The 13,510-nt window shown below is 37.5% G+C and overlaps 2 protein-coding genes across 11 annotated transcripts in view; one reads left to right on the forward strand and one right to left on the reverse strand.

Annotated features, from left to right (window-relative positions):
• Window positions 1-13,510, forward strand: part of LOC112054346 (uncharacterized) — a 50,696-nt gene that overhangs the window by 25,462 nt on the left and 11,724 nt on the right. For 9 of the 10 annotated variants that reach the window (XM_052886862.1, XM_052886859.1, XM_052886869.1 and 6 more), the window contains 9 exons: window positions 357-510; window positions 5,104-5,291; window positions 6,007-6,078; window positions 6,541-6,626; window positions 7,277-7,377; window positions 7,964-8,108; window positions 11,530-11,632; window positions 12,217-12,298; window positions 13,345-13,438. In XM_052886862.1, the coding sequence (XP_052742822.1) occupies window positions 357-510; window positions 5,104-5,291; window positions 6,007-6,078; window positions 6,541-6,626; window positions 7,277-7,377; window positions 7,964-8,108; window positions 11,530-11,632; window positions 12,217-12,298; window positions 13,345-13,438 (1,025 nt within the window). The remainder of the gene's footprint in view (window positions 1-356; window positions 511-5,103; window positions 5,292-6,006; window positions 6,079-6,540; window positions 6,627-7,276; window positions 7,378-7,963; window positions 8,109-11,529; window positions 11,633-12,216; window positions 12,299-13,344; window positions 13,439-13,510) is intronic. The other variant, XM_052886867.1, reaches the window with a different exon arrangement.
• LOC112054347 (coiled-coil domain-containing protein 113-like) lies at window positions 8,127-11,328 on the reverse strand. Its single transcript, XM_024094113.2, has 2 exons — window positions 10,166-11,328; window positions 8,127-9,818 (listed from the first exon to the last, which is right to left on the reverse strand). The coding sequence occupies exons 1-2, from the start codon at window positions 10,271-10,273 to the stop codon at window positions 8,697-8,699; spliced, it is 1,230 nt and encodes a 409-aa protein (XP_023949881.2). The 5' UTR covers window positions 10,274-11,328; the 3' UTR covers window positions 8,127-8,696.

Consider the following 13,510-nt stretch of genomic DNA (forward strand, 5'->3'; position numbering starts at 1 on the left):
AATTTCAGATTTTATCTATTGAGGTTACAAATTATTATGAAATATATTTGACATTGATTAATTTTTTTTATTATATAATGATTTATTTATTTTGCTATCCTCCGCGAAAACCCCACGAACCCATGCGACAACGCAAGTAATGCAATTGCACGTTGTCGAATCTCCTGAGTCAACGTCTGAGGATGCTCCGGTTTCAGAGTGAAACGTACGTAGAGAGTATGTTGTCGGACCTGGGTGACATTGTCACATGGGTTCGTCAGCTTTTCGTGGATGATAGCAAAATAAATATTATATAATCATGATGAACTTCCACAAAGTAACGCCTGCTTCAATCCAATTTTTTTTTCAATTTCCAGTACCAAGTGGCCTGCACATGCAAGCCGGCGTCGGCGCAGTATGCGTGCGCAGAGGAGCCCGGTCCCCCCCCTCCGGCTAAGACCGACACCCCTCCCGCGCTGCCCCCGCGCCCACCCGCCAGCGTACTCGCCGCTACTAACAGGAGAAACAATGGTAAATTAACTTAACGAAAAACTAAGTGCCGTGGAGACCCTTGGGCCATGGAGTCGCAGTGCCAAAAAAATATATCGAATAATTTCACCGCGGCTAGTTGCCTCGACTGGTGACAGAAGGGCTGGCTCATTTCTTGCGCAAAGGATCAGCCTGGCTGTCCAGCGCGGAAATGCAGCCAGTATTCTTGCTACCATTCCACGTGGGCATGATTTGTATAGTTATTAGGATAAGTTAGCTTAAGTTCCATATTGTATTCTTTCTCAATAAAAAAAAAACGAAAAACTTAACTTACGAGTAACTTATTTAAAGAAAAAACCTGGCTGAGTAAGTTGTGAGCTCTTCTCGGATCAAGGCGCGTTTGGAACCCTCGTAAATTTACTAAATATAATTTTAAGTTATCGACTAATTATTATCAGCATTATCTTATAATATAAATACATGACGTTTCGAAAGTGCTTGTAAACTAAGCCTAATTGAAATAAATGATTATTGTCTATTGACTAACTTCCGACGTAAAAAACGGGTGTTTTTGGTTTTAAAATGGTTGACGTCCCATGGTATTAACCGCGTAGTTCCCGTTGCCGTGTGAAACCGGGGATAAAATATATACTATGACTTTCATAAATAACGTGGCTTTCTAGTGTTAAAAGAATTTTAAAAATCGATTCATTAGCACCTTAGATCCCGCTTCCGCATTATGATACCACTGCTTGTTGCACTTAATCAAATGGACCAAAGTTCTCAATGATGGGGTATATTTATTTTAGAAGTAGGTTTTACGATAATTAGGATTATTTTTGTAGTAGGTTTTAGTCTTTAGTAAAATCATTTTTAAAATCGGTTCAGTAGATCCTTAGATCCCGCATCCGCAATGTCAATGCAAATCCGCATTGGACCGGCGTGGTGGACTATTGGTCTAACCTCTCTCATTCTGAGAGGAGACTCGATCTCAGCAGTGAGCCGAATATAGGTTGACAATGATGATGAGATCCATTAAATCTACACACAACCTTTACCTACACAAACTTTACCTATTAATAACTAACATTTTTGTGATTTAAAATTTAAAAACATAAATTCCATGAACAAATTAAAATTATACACAAAAACTAGTTTTCTAATTTTATCTTTTATGAGATCTTTACGCCACGCGGTGTCGGATAACACAGACGGACTGGCTCTTTTGTAACGTCAATGACATCATTAATTGATGGCTTCCGGTCAATTCACCAACTGGCCAGTCAATAGAACGTCTAAGTATAGTGACGCCGCAAAAAAATGTGATTGATGAATTTCGGACTAGTTTTGCGACTAAAATATTACCGAAGCAAACAGGTTTTACAAAAACTCTCCCACGGTTTAACAGAATCGAGCAAAAAGTCTCAACTTTCTGACAATAGCCGAGTATCTCTGTACCTACCTGTTTATTTGTGAGGCTTCAATGAATTTTGTACCTGCTAGTATATGAATAGAGATTATAAAGAATGTCGCAGTTTGAACTTTCTTTTATTTTGACGGCTTCAATGGTATGCGCGGTGGATTTACAAGACGGAGGTCCTGGGTTCGATCCCCGGTTGGGCCTTCTTTTTAATTGGTCTTGCTGGCGGGAGGCTTTGGGCCATTGCTGGTTACCACCCTACTACCGCCAAAGACGTACCGCCAAGCGATTTAGCGTTCCGGTACGATGTCGTGTAGAAACCGAAAGGGGTGTGGATTTTTATCCTCCTCCTAACAAGTTAGCCCGCTTCCAGGGTAGATTGCATCATCACTGACCATCAGGTGAGATTGTACTTAGCATATATGTATACTTTTATCGTAATATACTGTGTGCTCTACTGAAAAATTGCTAAGCCAATTTTGATATATTTTTTTATAAAGAGACTGTTGATCTTGAAATCCAATACAGGCTACTTGTAAACAGAAAAACAAAATTGTAGAGGTGTTTGTATAGCTAACTCATAATTTCTCAAGTTATTGTTATTAATATGCAGTATCATTGTTATTCAAAGTCGTATTGCAGAAAAAACTTATAAGAATTAAAAATATAGAAAAAAGAAGAAGGAGAAGAATAATATTTTTATTTGGTCAGTAAAAACTTTTACATTATATACAAAAAAGAAAAGCGCACTGACCAAATTAAGGTCTCCTGCTAAGCATAAAGCTAGCTAGCTTTAGCGCTGGTTTTCAGTAAACATCATACCTATAAAAAATATCCAAATGAAATGGAACCAATCGGACAAAGTAGCGGTCGTCAGCCGGCATTAGATACCTACATAAAGGTAAACCCAAAATCTAAAATACAAAGCGAATTTATTGAATAACACTTTTTCAAAAAAAGGGTATTGAAATACAAAACTTTTTCTGTCAGCATTATCAATTGCGAACAATTCATACATCGATGCATTTCGTAGACTAACAGTCAATGCAAAAAACATAACTAAAGCTACGCAATAGAAAAGTGAATACACCAAAATCCATAAACATAAATCCCTCTAAAGGAGTCGTTCTACCTGTACACCATAAAGAATCTACTGATTCTGCGCGGATCTCTGCCATTGTAACACATAACCTAGTTTGCCGACGGAATTGCTTCAAATATGTAGCTTTATAATACGCCATTGTTCATAAACCACGCGTTTAATAACATAAATAGTAATTATTTTGTTGTGTTCAATTCATTTAAATGTGTTGTTTATAAAATTGCGGCTAGTTTAATACAGAAATCCTTATTTGAGAGGGAAATTACAGTGTCTAATTATTTATATTTTTTTAAATACAAAGGACCGGATGTAACTTTTTAAAAATGGAATCGTTATTATATTTTGAAAAAGGTGTTTTATGACGTCATCATAAAGTTGTTATACGTAAATATTGTTGTTTTAAAAGGTCATTGTTCTCGTAGTTTGGGGTGTAAATATCGATTTTATAGAAATGGCGCGCATTTTAAATGTTATAGCAACTCTTGTGTACATTTTAACGACAATTAAACTGTGGTTTACATCAATATGATATTTTATTGTTCGCTTATAATAATAAAGAGTTTAGTGTTCGATTTTTAACATATCGATATGCAGTCCGGTGATGTGATGCAAGTGCTACAGTACCAAGTATCGACACCACAATCGACTATCGCAGCTGACGTGGGACAACACTATGTGCCCCCACCACCATACTTTGGTAAATGTTAACTTTGTAATTTTTATTTCAATTTTAAACTTATAATTTTAATAGCATTCTTTTCAACAGATTACGTTTGTTATTGGAATTGTAATATTTTCAACGCATTACCTAAGTACCTTAAAGAATTCTTTTTCAGTACTTACCAACCTAAAGTTATTTTCAACCGACTTCAAAAATAGGAGATTCTCAATTTGTATTAAAATACCAAAATTGAATTGATAAAAAAAAAACACTTATAATTTTTTTTTGTAGTTAAATTAATATTAATAAATAAAGAATACTTCATAGATAAATAATAATAATTATAGGCAACGATCTAAACACATACTTTTATAATTTAAATAACATGTAAGTTTAAAATATTTATGATTTTATTAGTCTCATATGTAGGTACAATGATTTCAAAAAGCAACACACAATTAAAATCTCATAATCAATTTAATGTGTGATTCTTTTTTTAGAAATTATAGCATTAATTAACACAAAACAAACGCAGAATTAATTAGTTTGCGAAAGTGTGGGAATGGTTTTTCGCTGTATCTAATTCATTTTTACCATTTTAAGCAACCTTATTGTCGTCTTTATTACCACGATAGTGGTTGAGATAGAATTTCAATCTTACAAACAAGTTGATGACCTTGAAATATTTATCGGTTCGCTAGGTTTTACGTCAAATTACGCTTACGAGGCTTAAAGTATATTTTTCAAGCATTTATAATTTTTTTCACAGTCAGTTTTGTTTTCATTATTTTACAAAATAATTCTTCTTAATTATTAATAATTAGGCGAGACGAAAAACTTATTGAAATTGACTTATTGCACTTAGGAAATAAACAATCATCATAGTCCTATTCTTGTTTGTAGGACTCTCTGTAGTACTCTTTTTATATATATTAAAGAATATTTGCCATATTTTTAAATTCTCATTCCCCTCGAACTAGTCGGAAAAGACTGTATTAGGTACTTATAGAAGATATTTTATGAAAAGGGAAAAGATATTATACATTGATGAAAAGGGCCCTCGCAGGCAGAAAAACTTAACCTTTAACTTGTTTTAAGCCCGTCCAATGAACACTAGGTCACGTAATAGCATAAGCGTAGTTTGAGCTACTAACTTGAGTAATAGTAGATCGTAGTTAAGGAACGCAGCTTGTAAAACTCAAAACGACTGAACTCTTTCTGTCTTTATTGGCTCTATTAACCGCGATGACAGCTTAACGTACTCTCTGACATGAAGAGGTCATATACGCCGAGCTACAATTGCATATTTTTCGGAAGCAAGAATAACTCACTATTTCAATATTTCATAATACTCGATCCCAGGATTAAATGATTTGAAACCCCATAGTGTAACCATTAAACCGAAGAAACATAAAGATATGATTTAATTAACGAATTAATTCATTATTACAGCGTCGGTGGGCTGTAGTGGCAACGAGACGTCATGTCGCCGCCGCAAGTATGCGTGGTGGTGCTGCGGCTGCGGCGCGCTGTCCGCCGCGCTGGGCGGGCTGCTGGCGGCGCAGCACATTCTGCTGCGAGCGTACACAGCCTCGCCGCACCACTTGGAGACGGTGCCAGCCGCGGTGCCGGCCGCTATGGTGAGTGCTTCAATAAGGCAGCTATCAATAGTCAGTAATCCCCAAGAGCATTACATGGGAATTACCACTCCCATTCCCCTCCAACTCAGCGGGAAAGACTGTATTAGGAGTGGGTACGACAATAGTCCAACTGGGCGGGGATCGAACCACCACCACCTCGGTGTTGACTCCGACCGCTTTACCGTTGAGGTATTGAGGCTCTAATTACACATAGGATGGTGTATTGAAGTGTGAATGTACTCTGCTATGTGATTTTAATATGTAGGTTTTCCACCTAAAATATGGTAAGTTGATAACTATTGCTATAGAAAAGATTGGAGTAAACAAGACAATCTTATACTACATTGGATAATCCAGAAAAAGACGTAACTGTTTGACGTAAATTAAAGATCTAATATGGTCAAGAATGGGTCAATACGCAACTAGACGAGGCGAAACTTAAAAGGGAACGACAAATCTAGAACGAAAGAAAATAATTTACTTTTTTCAAAACATGTTTACAAGGCTCGCTGGACAGTAGGTAACTGATAGTGCAAACATCGACTCCCACTATCAATCAACTGTAGGATTAAAATCGGGTAGTCGAGACGAAATACTTGCAGCTTGTAGTACTTTTAAGAAATAAAGGCCAAACTTAGTCAAAACAAACAAGTTCGGTATGAGAAACAGAATTTGTACTATTTTGTTTTATATAACTAATTTTTTTTTGTTACAGTTGGTACTGACCGGAGTGTGCATTATGAGTTTAGCTCGCCGACGAAACAGATACAGCTATATGGTAAGAAAAGTATGTCGCTAAATACAATATTAGGCATGATTACCCTCTTTTTCTTACAATATTTCATTGTAAAATGTAAAAAAAAAATTAAATTCAAAGCTATATATCTGTCTGTCAATTTATAAATTGCACGCAACTACTTGGCCACTTCTGCGTACACCTGTGTTGGCCTTGTATCTTTAACTTTGCATGTTTTGTCTTATAGGCAAATTACGAGTTTAAAGTTTGATTTATAGTTTCCATAGCAATACAACTTTGAGTAACATTTTATTTCAAACTTAATTAAAAGACTACTTTATTTCAATTGTTCTTGTATTTCAAATAAGCCAACTGGGTCACTTGACAAACATCAACTTTTACGTCAACATGACTTAATCATGCTGAGGAAAAAGTTGATGTTTCCAATAAAATAACCTAAAATAAAAAAAAATATCAATTATTGTTAGTTGTTATAAATTTAATTATTTTCAGATCAAAGTGGTTGGTGCCTGCTGTCTTGTATGCGCGTTGACGTGTGTTCTGGTGACAATTACAACAACTGTAATACATATGAATAAGTGAGTTATATTATATAATATAGATACTTTTAATAAAATTTTAATTTTTAAAGTGAAGTAAAGTTACATTTCTAAATAGTCAACCAATATCAACTTTTATACATCTTTACTAATATTATAAAGAGGTAAGGTTTGTGGTGTTTTAGGGGGTAATCTCTGGATCTACTGAACCGATTTTGAAAATTATTTTACCATTTTACCTAAAAGCCACGACATTTGTGGCAATATTTTATCTCCGTATTCTGACGTAAACGGGAAGTACGAGGGTCAAACCCTGGGAGTCGGGACTTCGTCTAGTATTAGATATAATTATAAGAAAAGGGAGGAGAAAATAATAATTATGTAAGACTATAATTATTGAGCCGCGATAATCCAGTGTATATGACCTCTGCTGCCGATTCCGGAGGTTGTGGGCTCAAACTCGGTCCGGGGCATGCACCTCTAACTTTTTAGTCGTTTGCATTTTTAGAAATTAAATATCGCGTGTTTTAAACGGTGAAGGATTTTCTTCATTCTTTGCGTGTGTGAAGACTGCCAACCCGCATTGGGCCAGCGTGGTGGACTATTGACCTAACTCGTCTTATTCTGAGAGGTGACTCAGCAGTGAATATGGGTTGATAATGATGATAACTATTTAATCGTTTTTTCAGATTGCAAACGCTGAAGTTTTGCGACTACACAAAACTGACTAGAACTTGCACGTGCTACTCAATGCCTACAGACTCGCAGCATAGCGGCTCTGATGATGATGGTAAGCAAAACTATTTAACTGAGATTATATGAGTTTTATTGTATTTATACCTATTGGTAGAATTATCATTGCTTGGTAAAGTTCATTAATTCATCAGCGGATGCCCGCGCCTCCGTTCGTGTGAAATTTTCTGTTTTACAAATTCTGCGGGAACCGTGTATTTTACGGGATAAAAAGTAGCCCCATGGTCTACTGGTCTACTGCCCCATGGTCCTATGAATCTCTATACAAAATTTCATTTAATTCGGTTCAGTAGTTCAGTCGTGAAAGGCAACGGACAGATAGACATGCTTACTTTTGCATTTATATTATTATTGTATGTATGAATTTGATTGAATACCTGGGACTATACCACAAGCTCTTAAATACGTAGCGATTCCATAATGTTTCGACATATTGTACTCTGAGGGCCATTAAGCTTATTGCAGGATTGTTTCGTGAAGTGATTTTGGACGTCATCGACCGTTTCATTTACTCAGTTCGTGCCACTTTCTGAGGTAATATTAAGATGCCCTTAATTATCATGGACAGATATTATTATGATTTTGCAATAGGTTATGGCACCTAAGCCCCTTGTTCGTTACAGGTGTTCGCTGCGCGTTCGAAGGCGTAACAGACTGCGGCGTGGTGCACGGCGCGCTGTACTGGTGCCTGCGCGGCGTGTTCGCGCTCTCCGTCAGCGCCGTGCTCGTCTGCATCTTCAGCTGCATGCTGGCGTACCAGCTGCTCAGGTAAATGTGTGTTCCCACATTCCACACAGGTCCAAATTTCTTACTAATTTCTTAGACGTGAAATGCCCTTGTTCCTTCCGGCGTCTGTTTCCTGACACGTAAGACTTGTGCACCTTCAAGGCAAGAGTGAATAGGTAGGTATCTTCTAGGCAAGCGCGCTTCATCTTGGACCTCATCATAGCTTTCGATCAGGCATGATTGTGTTCAAGCGCAAGCCTATACCACATAAAAAAGTGGTGCCCAACCATACTCATTAATAACCCATATTCGGCTCACCGTTTAGCGCTAGTCTCCTCTCAGAAAGAGGGGTTTTACTTAGCCGAGGTCTGTGCTTTGTCTCACAGGATACGCTCTTATAGCTTTCGCGCTCGACTGATAAACCTTTTGCGCTCGTTCGAACCACCGGTGCGACTTAGTAACCGTCTACAGAAAATTGAATAGACTATTGTGTGACTACGGTCATTTCAAAAGAAATCATATTCTAACACAATTTATTTTCATGATTGTACGACATACACAAAGAAACCAGAGAGCAAAAGAAGAAACTAAATATTACTTCAAACTAAATATTACTTCAAAAATTTGTTGTTAATTCGTAACTATAGATTTTAATTTCTTATTTAGCGACGCCAACGCAATTTGTTGTATATTCACTCTGTTCCCCAGTAGCTTGATGCTGTGTTTCAAATCTGCAACCTCTGATTTTACTTTCACATAATCCATAATATCAGGCACCTCATAAGCTAACCTTACTTTTTTCACGTCTTCTAATCTCTGAGCCAAAATGTCCGCTTGTACATTTATCACGTCCCTTTCTTTATCTAAGTCCACTGTCTTTTTATATTTCTCTTTAATAGACTTAAGTATATCTGTCAAATAGGCATTTTGCTCCATCATTGCTTTTTTATGCACTGTTAAATTGAGATTAGCATCGCCCGTCATCTTTTTCAACTCAGCGAGTTGTTGTAATTTGTAATCTATGATTTCCAAACACTCCCTGTTCTCTATTTTGAGCTTCTCAAAATCAACTGCACGCAAATTTTCACTCAATTCAGCTTTAACTTTAATTTGCCCTTTCAAGTTACTGTATTGAGAATTTAAAGTGCTCGTTCTGAGCCTAAACTTTTCTATGTGGCTGTCGGTTATTTTGACCCATTCAGTCATCGATCTTATCCAAATCTCTGCAGGAATTCTCTGAGCGATTTTGTCCCATCCTTCAACTATTACTTCTTGTTCGAACATTTCTGCTGCCTTTTTAATATCAGTCTCCCTGATACTAATTTCTTCTAACTGCGCTTTTAGAAGAGCGTGTTGTTTGGCCGCTTCCTTCCTTGCCTTTTCCAAATTGCCAATCAATATTTCCATTTCGCTGGAAACTAGTTCGGAACGTTCTAAAACGTTGATTCTAGGTCCAGAGCCGAAAATCACAGTGCCACTGACTTTAGCTGATGATTCCACTCGTCTTGTTGATACTCTTGACGGGCTGGTCAGCATTCTGGATGGACTCGCGAGAGATTCTAAGCCGTATCGCGATGTTTGGGACTTAACGAAGCTACCAATGTTTAAGGAAGAGGAGCTCTGCAGTTTCGTGGCGTAGTCCAATGCCTGTTGTATTCCGTGCATCAACCCTGGCTCCAGTCTCATTATAACGCGTTCGAAGATTTCGTTCTCGAGAGAAATTATTCTTATAGTTTGTTTTATATCGTTTACCTGTAAACAAAATACTAAAATACTTAATTTTAGGACTTTCTACACGGTCTAATCTTAATCTGTTGCTGACAAGTTCTTTTACAAAAGTAACTATGTCATATTGGTCGAATTCTGACTTGCCTATCTCTGCTCTAGCAGCCGTGTTCTTGTCAGGCAGTAAGAGATTCTTGGGCAAAATTATGAAAATAAAGAAGGTGAAGTGGTTGAGAAAGATCAACGTGAATTTTCATTCTCTAGGCACCTGTGGCGAGATTGATTCGTGAGTTATTTAAGAATTTCCCTAAATTTTTTATTTAGCCAATTCCAAAAATGTTACTGATAATTCTGGTTGTCAAATCTTTACCTACCTGTTTTATGAGCTCTGCGTCGGTAAGTTCTTCTCCATAATTCCCCATTTGGCTTTCTGATCTTGAATGGGGGCTAGAACTGCCTCTATGGCCGTACGAATGAGACATTTTAAAAAATAAACCCTTACAAAAATATTTAATACAACACTATCGAAAACTTCGGGTCAAAAACTGATTTGAAAACTTTTGACAACAATATTAATAGTGACAATGAAGTATGCTATTGGTTGTAACTAGATAACACGACAATTTAATGCCTCCTGATAGGCTGAACTTTGATTCACTATTGGTTGAAATGAAATTTAGTTAGAAACGACAAATTGAGCCAATAACAGCGGCGTTTAATCCAATTATAACACTTGAGGTGTTATTGGGTTGAGTTTTCAAACGACAACTTTAAATGTGCAGTTCATATTTTGTGCTAAAAACTCTATTGTTCGGTTAATAAGGGCTGTTATGCTTTGAGTTTTAGTTGTCAAGTCCAGCACGTTAAAAGGTTTTGAAGTCAATAAGTGCAGTTGTTATGGCAACTCATGAAAATAGATCTTTGTGTCAATGGCATACCAAAAGTTTACATATGGCTGACCTCCTGACCTAAAAGGTAGTACGTATCAGTACTGCGTCGCTCAATACGACTTAGGAGTTCGAGTCACAGATTATTCATATATAGTATCTACGGTACATAGATAGATTAGACTCATAGATTTAATTGAGTACAGAAAACCCTAGAAAACCTAATTTTAATTTTGTCTAAGACAAAATTAAAATGTACTAGAAAAAAGGCTTTACTAGTTATCTACAATAATAAAAGTGGTTATTTAATAAAATATACAAAAATATAAGCTCATCGCTCGTAAGTTAATCCGATCATTGCCAGTCCCAAACTGTAGATAGCTACGAGTTGGTACTTATACGTAGTTCAGTCAAAATATACCAAAAAAAAAGCCGTGATAGCTCAGTGTATATGACCTCTACCTTCGATTCGGAGGGCGTAGGTTCGAATCCGGTCCGGGGCATGCACCTTAAATTTTTCTGTTATAAGAAATATCATTTGAAATACCTATGTAAGGTATATCATTTGTCTCAAGCGGTAAAGAAGTGAGGAAACCTGCACAATTGAGAATTTTCTTAATTCTCTACGTGTGTGAATCTGTCAATCCGTATTCGGCCAGCCTAACATTCTGAGAGGAGATACGTGCTCAACAGGGAGTCGATTAGGGGTTTTAATGATGTCCATCATCATCACCAAAAAACGTGCAAAATGTAAGCATTCGACTAGAGTTGAAAATTTTTAAAACATGACAACTTAAGTTCCTTGTCATATAATAAAAAAATAGTATTACAATAAAATATGTTTATTTCAGCCACGAACGCAAGAAGATGTACTGGGAACAGCTGGAACTGCGCTGCCGTTCTCTTTACCGGCCGCCCAGTGGCCAGCCCGTGCCTGCTGGAAGACCTGTGCAGGTACTGCTTACAAGCATCATCATCATATCATCATCCTTTACCTTATCCCACTTATGTGGGGTCGGCAATATATGTCAATCTCCTTCATTCGCCTCTATTACTCGTTGTATTGGATACAAAATACAAAATTGCAGGCGCCCTCAGTTCAGCGTGAAATTCTTCATTTCTATGGTTTCTCTCTCCTCCTTTCTATTTGTTAATAGAAGGTTTATTAGGTAACTAGCTGCCGCCGCGCGGTTTCACCCGCGTGGTTCTCGTTCCCGTAGGAATATGGGGATAATTTATAGCCTATAGCCTTCCTCGATAAATGGGCTATCTAACACTGAAAGAATTTTTCAAATCGGACCAGTAGTTCCTAAGATTAGCGCGTTCAAACAAACAAACAAACAAACAAACAAACTCTTCAGCTTTATAATATTAGTATAGATACTTTTATAGCACTACTGTAATAACATGCTTTTGGTTATCAAGATAAATAATTCGAATTCGATCGCTCCATATAGAATATTATGTTGTTTGAGGTAAAAATACGTCATTTCTGATCAGGGTGATGTGATGCGATAAAGTGTTTGTTTTGTATGTAGACTAACTGCAGTTGCTGTGCGCAGTGTCACACCGCGCAGCCAGCTTGGGACTTTAGCCTTCAACACCGATTTTGGGCGCCTGGTAAGATTTTTTCCTTAATTTGGCCTTCGCATAGCTGAAATGCAGCCGTGATAGACCAGTGGATATGACCTCTGCTTCCGATTCCGGAGGCTGTGGGTGCACCTCCAACTTTTCAGTTGTGTGCATTTTAAGAAGATAAATATCACGTGTCTCAATCGGTGAAGGAAAACATTGTGAGAAAACCTGCATACCAGAGAATTATCTTAATTCTCTGCGTGTGTGAGGCTGCCAATCCGCATTGGGCCAGCGTGGTGGACTTTTGGCCTTATCCCTCTCATTCTGAGAGGAGACTCGAGCTCAGAAGTGAGCCGAATATAGGTTGATGACGACGATAGCTGAAATCCTATTACTTTGCTTTGAGAAAGAATACAATAATTAAGCTAACTTATCCTAATAACTATACAAATCATGCCCACGTGGAATGGTGACAACAATACTGACATTTCCAAAACTTCCTGCACGCTGGACAGTCAGGCTGATCCTTTGCGCAAAAATTAACCAGCCCTTCTATCACCAATTGAGGCAACTAGCCACGGTGAATTGATTCTGAGGATTTTTTGGCACTGCGAGTCCATTGCCCAAGGCAATAGAAACGAATATGAAACTCTCAATCAGAGAGGCATACTTGTGCCACTTACCGGTTTCAGCTTTTCTGCTATAGCTCCCGGTCTTGATTCTGTCTCCCTGATATGACACAGTGCTAATAAGTCAACGCATGTCGTGTTCATGATTTGTATAGTTATTAGGATAACTTAGCTTCCTTATTGTATTTTTTCTCAATAAAAAAAAAGTTTAGGCTTTTAAGATTAAAAGCCTTGCTCTTTTTTAGGCCTAAGATGAGTTTCACGGGATCTCGTGAAGACAATTAGACATTTACTTAATCATCACAACACAACGAGAGAGCATTATGTTGGATTCCATCGTTGTTGATCGACAATGTTATATCTGTATAAATGTGTTAAAGCGGTAGAAACTTACCCCACAAAGCATTTTCCTGCGGCTCATTAGGTATAAGCTTTGAAATGCTTAATTAAATTTTTCTTCAGGTCGTATCGGTAACCTGTATTCTCCGAACCCCGGCACAGGCAGGAAGACGTCTCCGTGGAGCTGGTTTCCGTGGCCCAGGGGAAACAGTCAAAAGTAAGTTTTCGTACCGCTAAGCTTTCCGGTGTGATAAACCGGTATGGGTAGAATAAACTTTTGTCTTGTGAA

Source organism: Bicyclus anynana, chromosome 18 (assembly GCF_947172395.1).
Source record: "Bicyclus anynana chromosome 18, ilBicAnyn1.1, whole genome shotgun sequence".
In the NCBI taxonomy this organism is placed as follows: Eukaryota; Metazoa; Arthropoda; class Insecta; order Lepidoptera; family Nymphalidae; genus Bicyclus; species Bicyclus anynana.

What these genes read in the sequence shown, in the direction of transcription:
- LOC112054347 (XM_024094113.2), bottom strand. Translation starts at nt 10,273, where the DNA reads ATGTCTCATTCGTACGGCCATAGAGGCAGTTCTAGCCCCCATTCAAGA. An exon ending in ACGCAGAGCTCATAAAACAG is followed by an intron (nt 9,819 to 10,165) that starts GTAGGTAAAGAT and finishes TTTTGTTTACAG; the next exon opens with GTAAACGATATAAAACAAAC.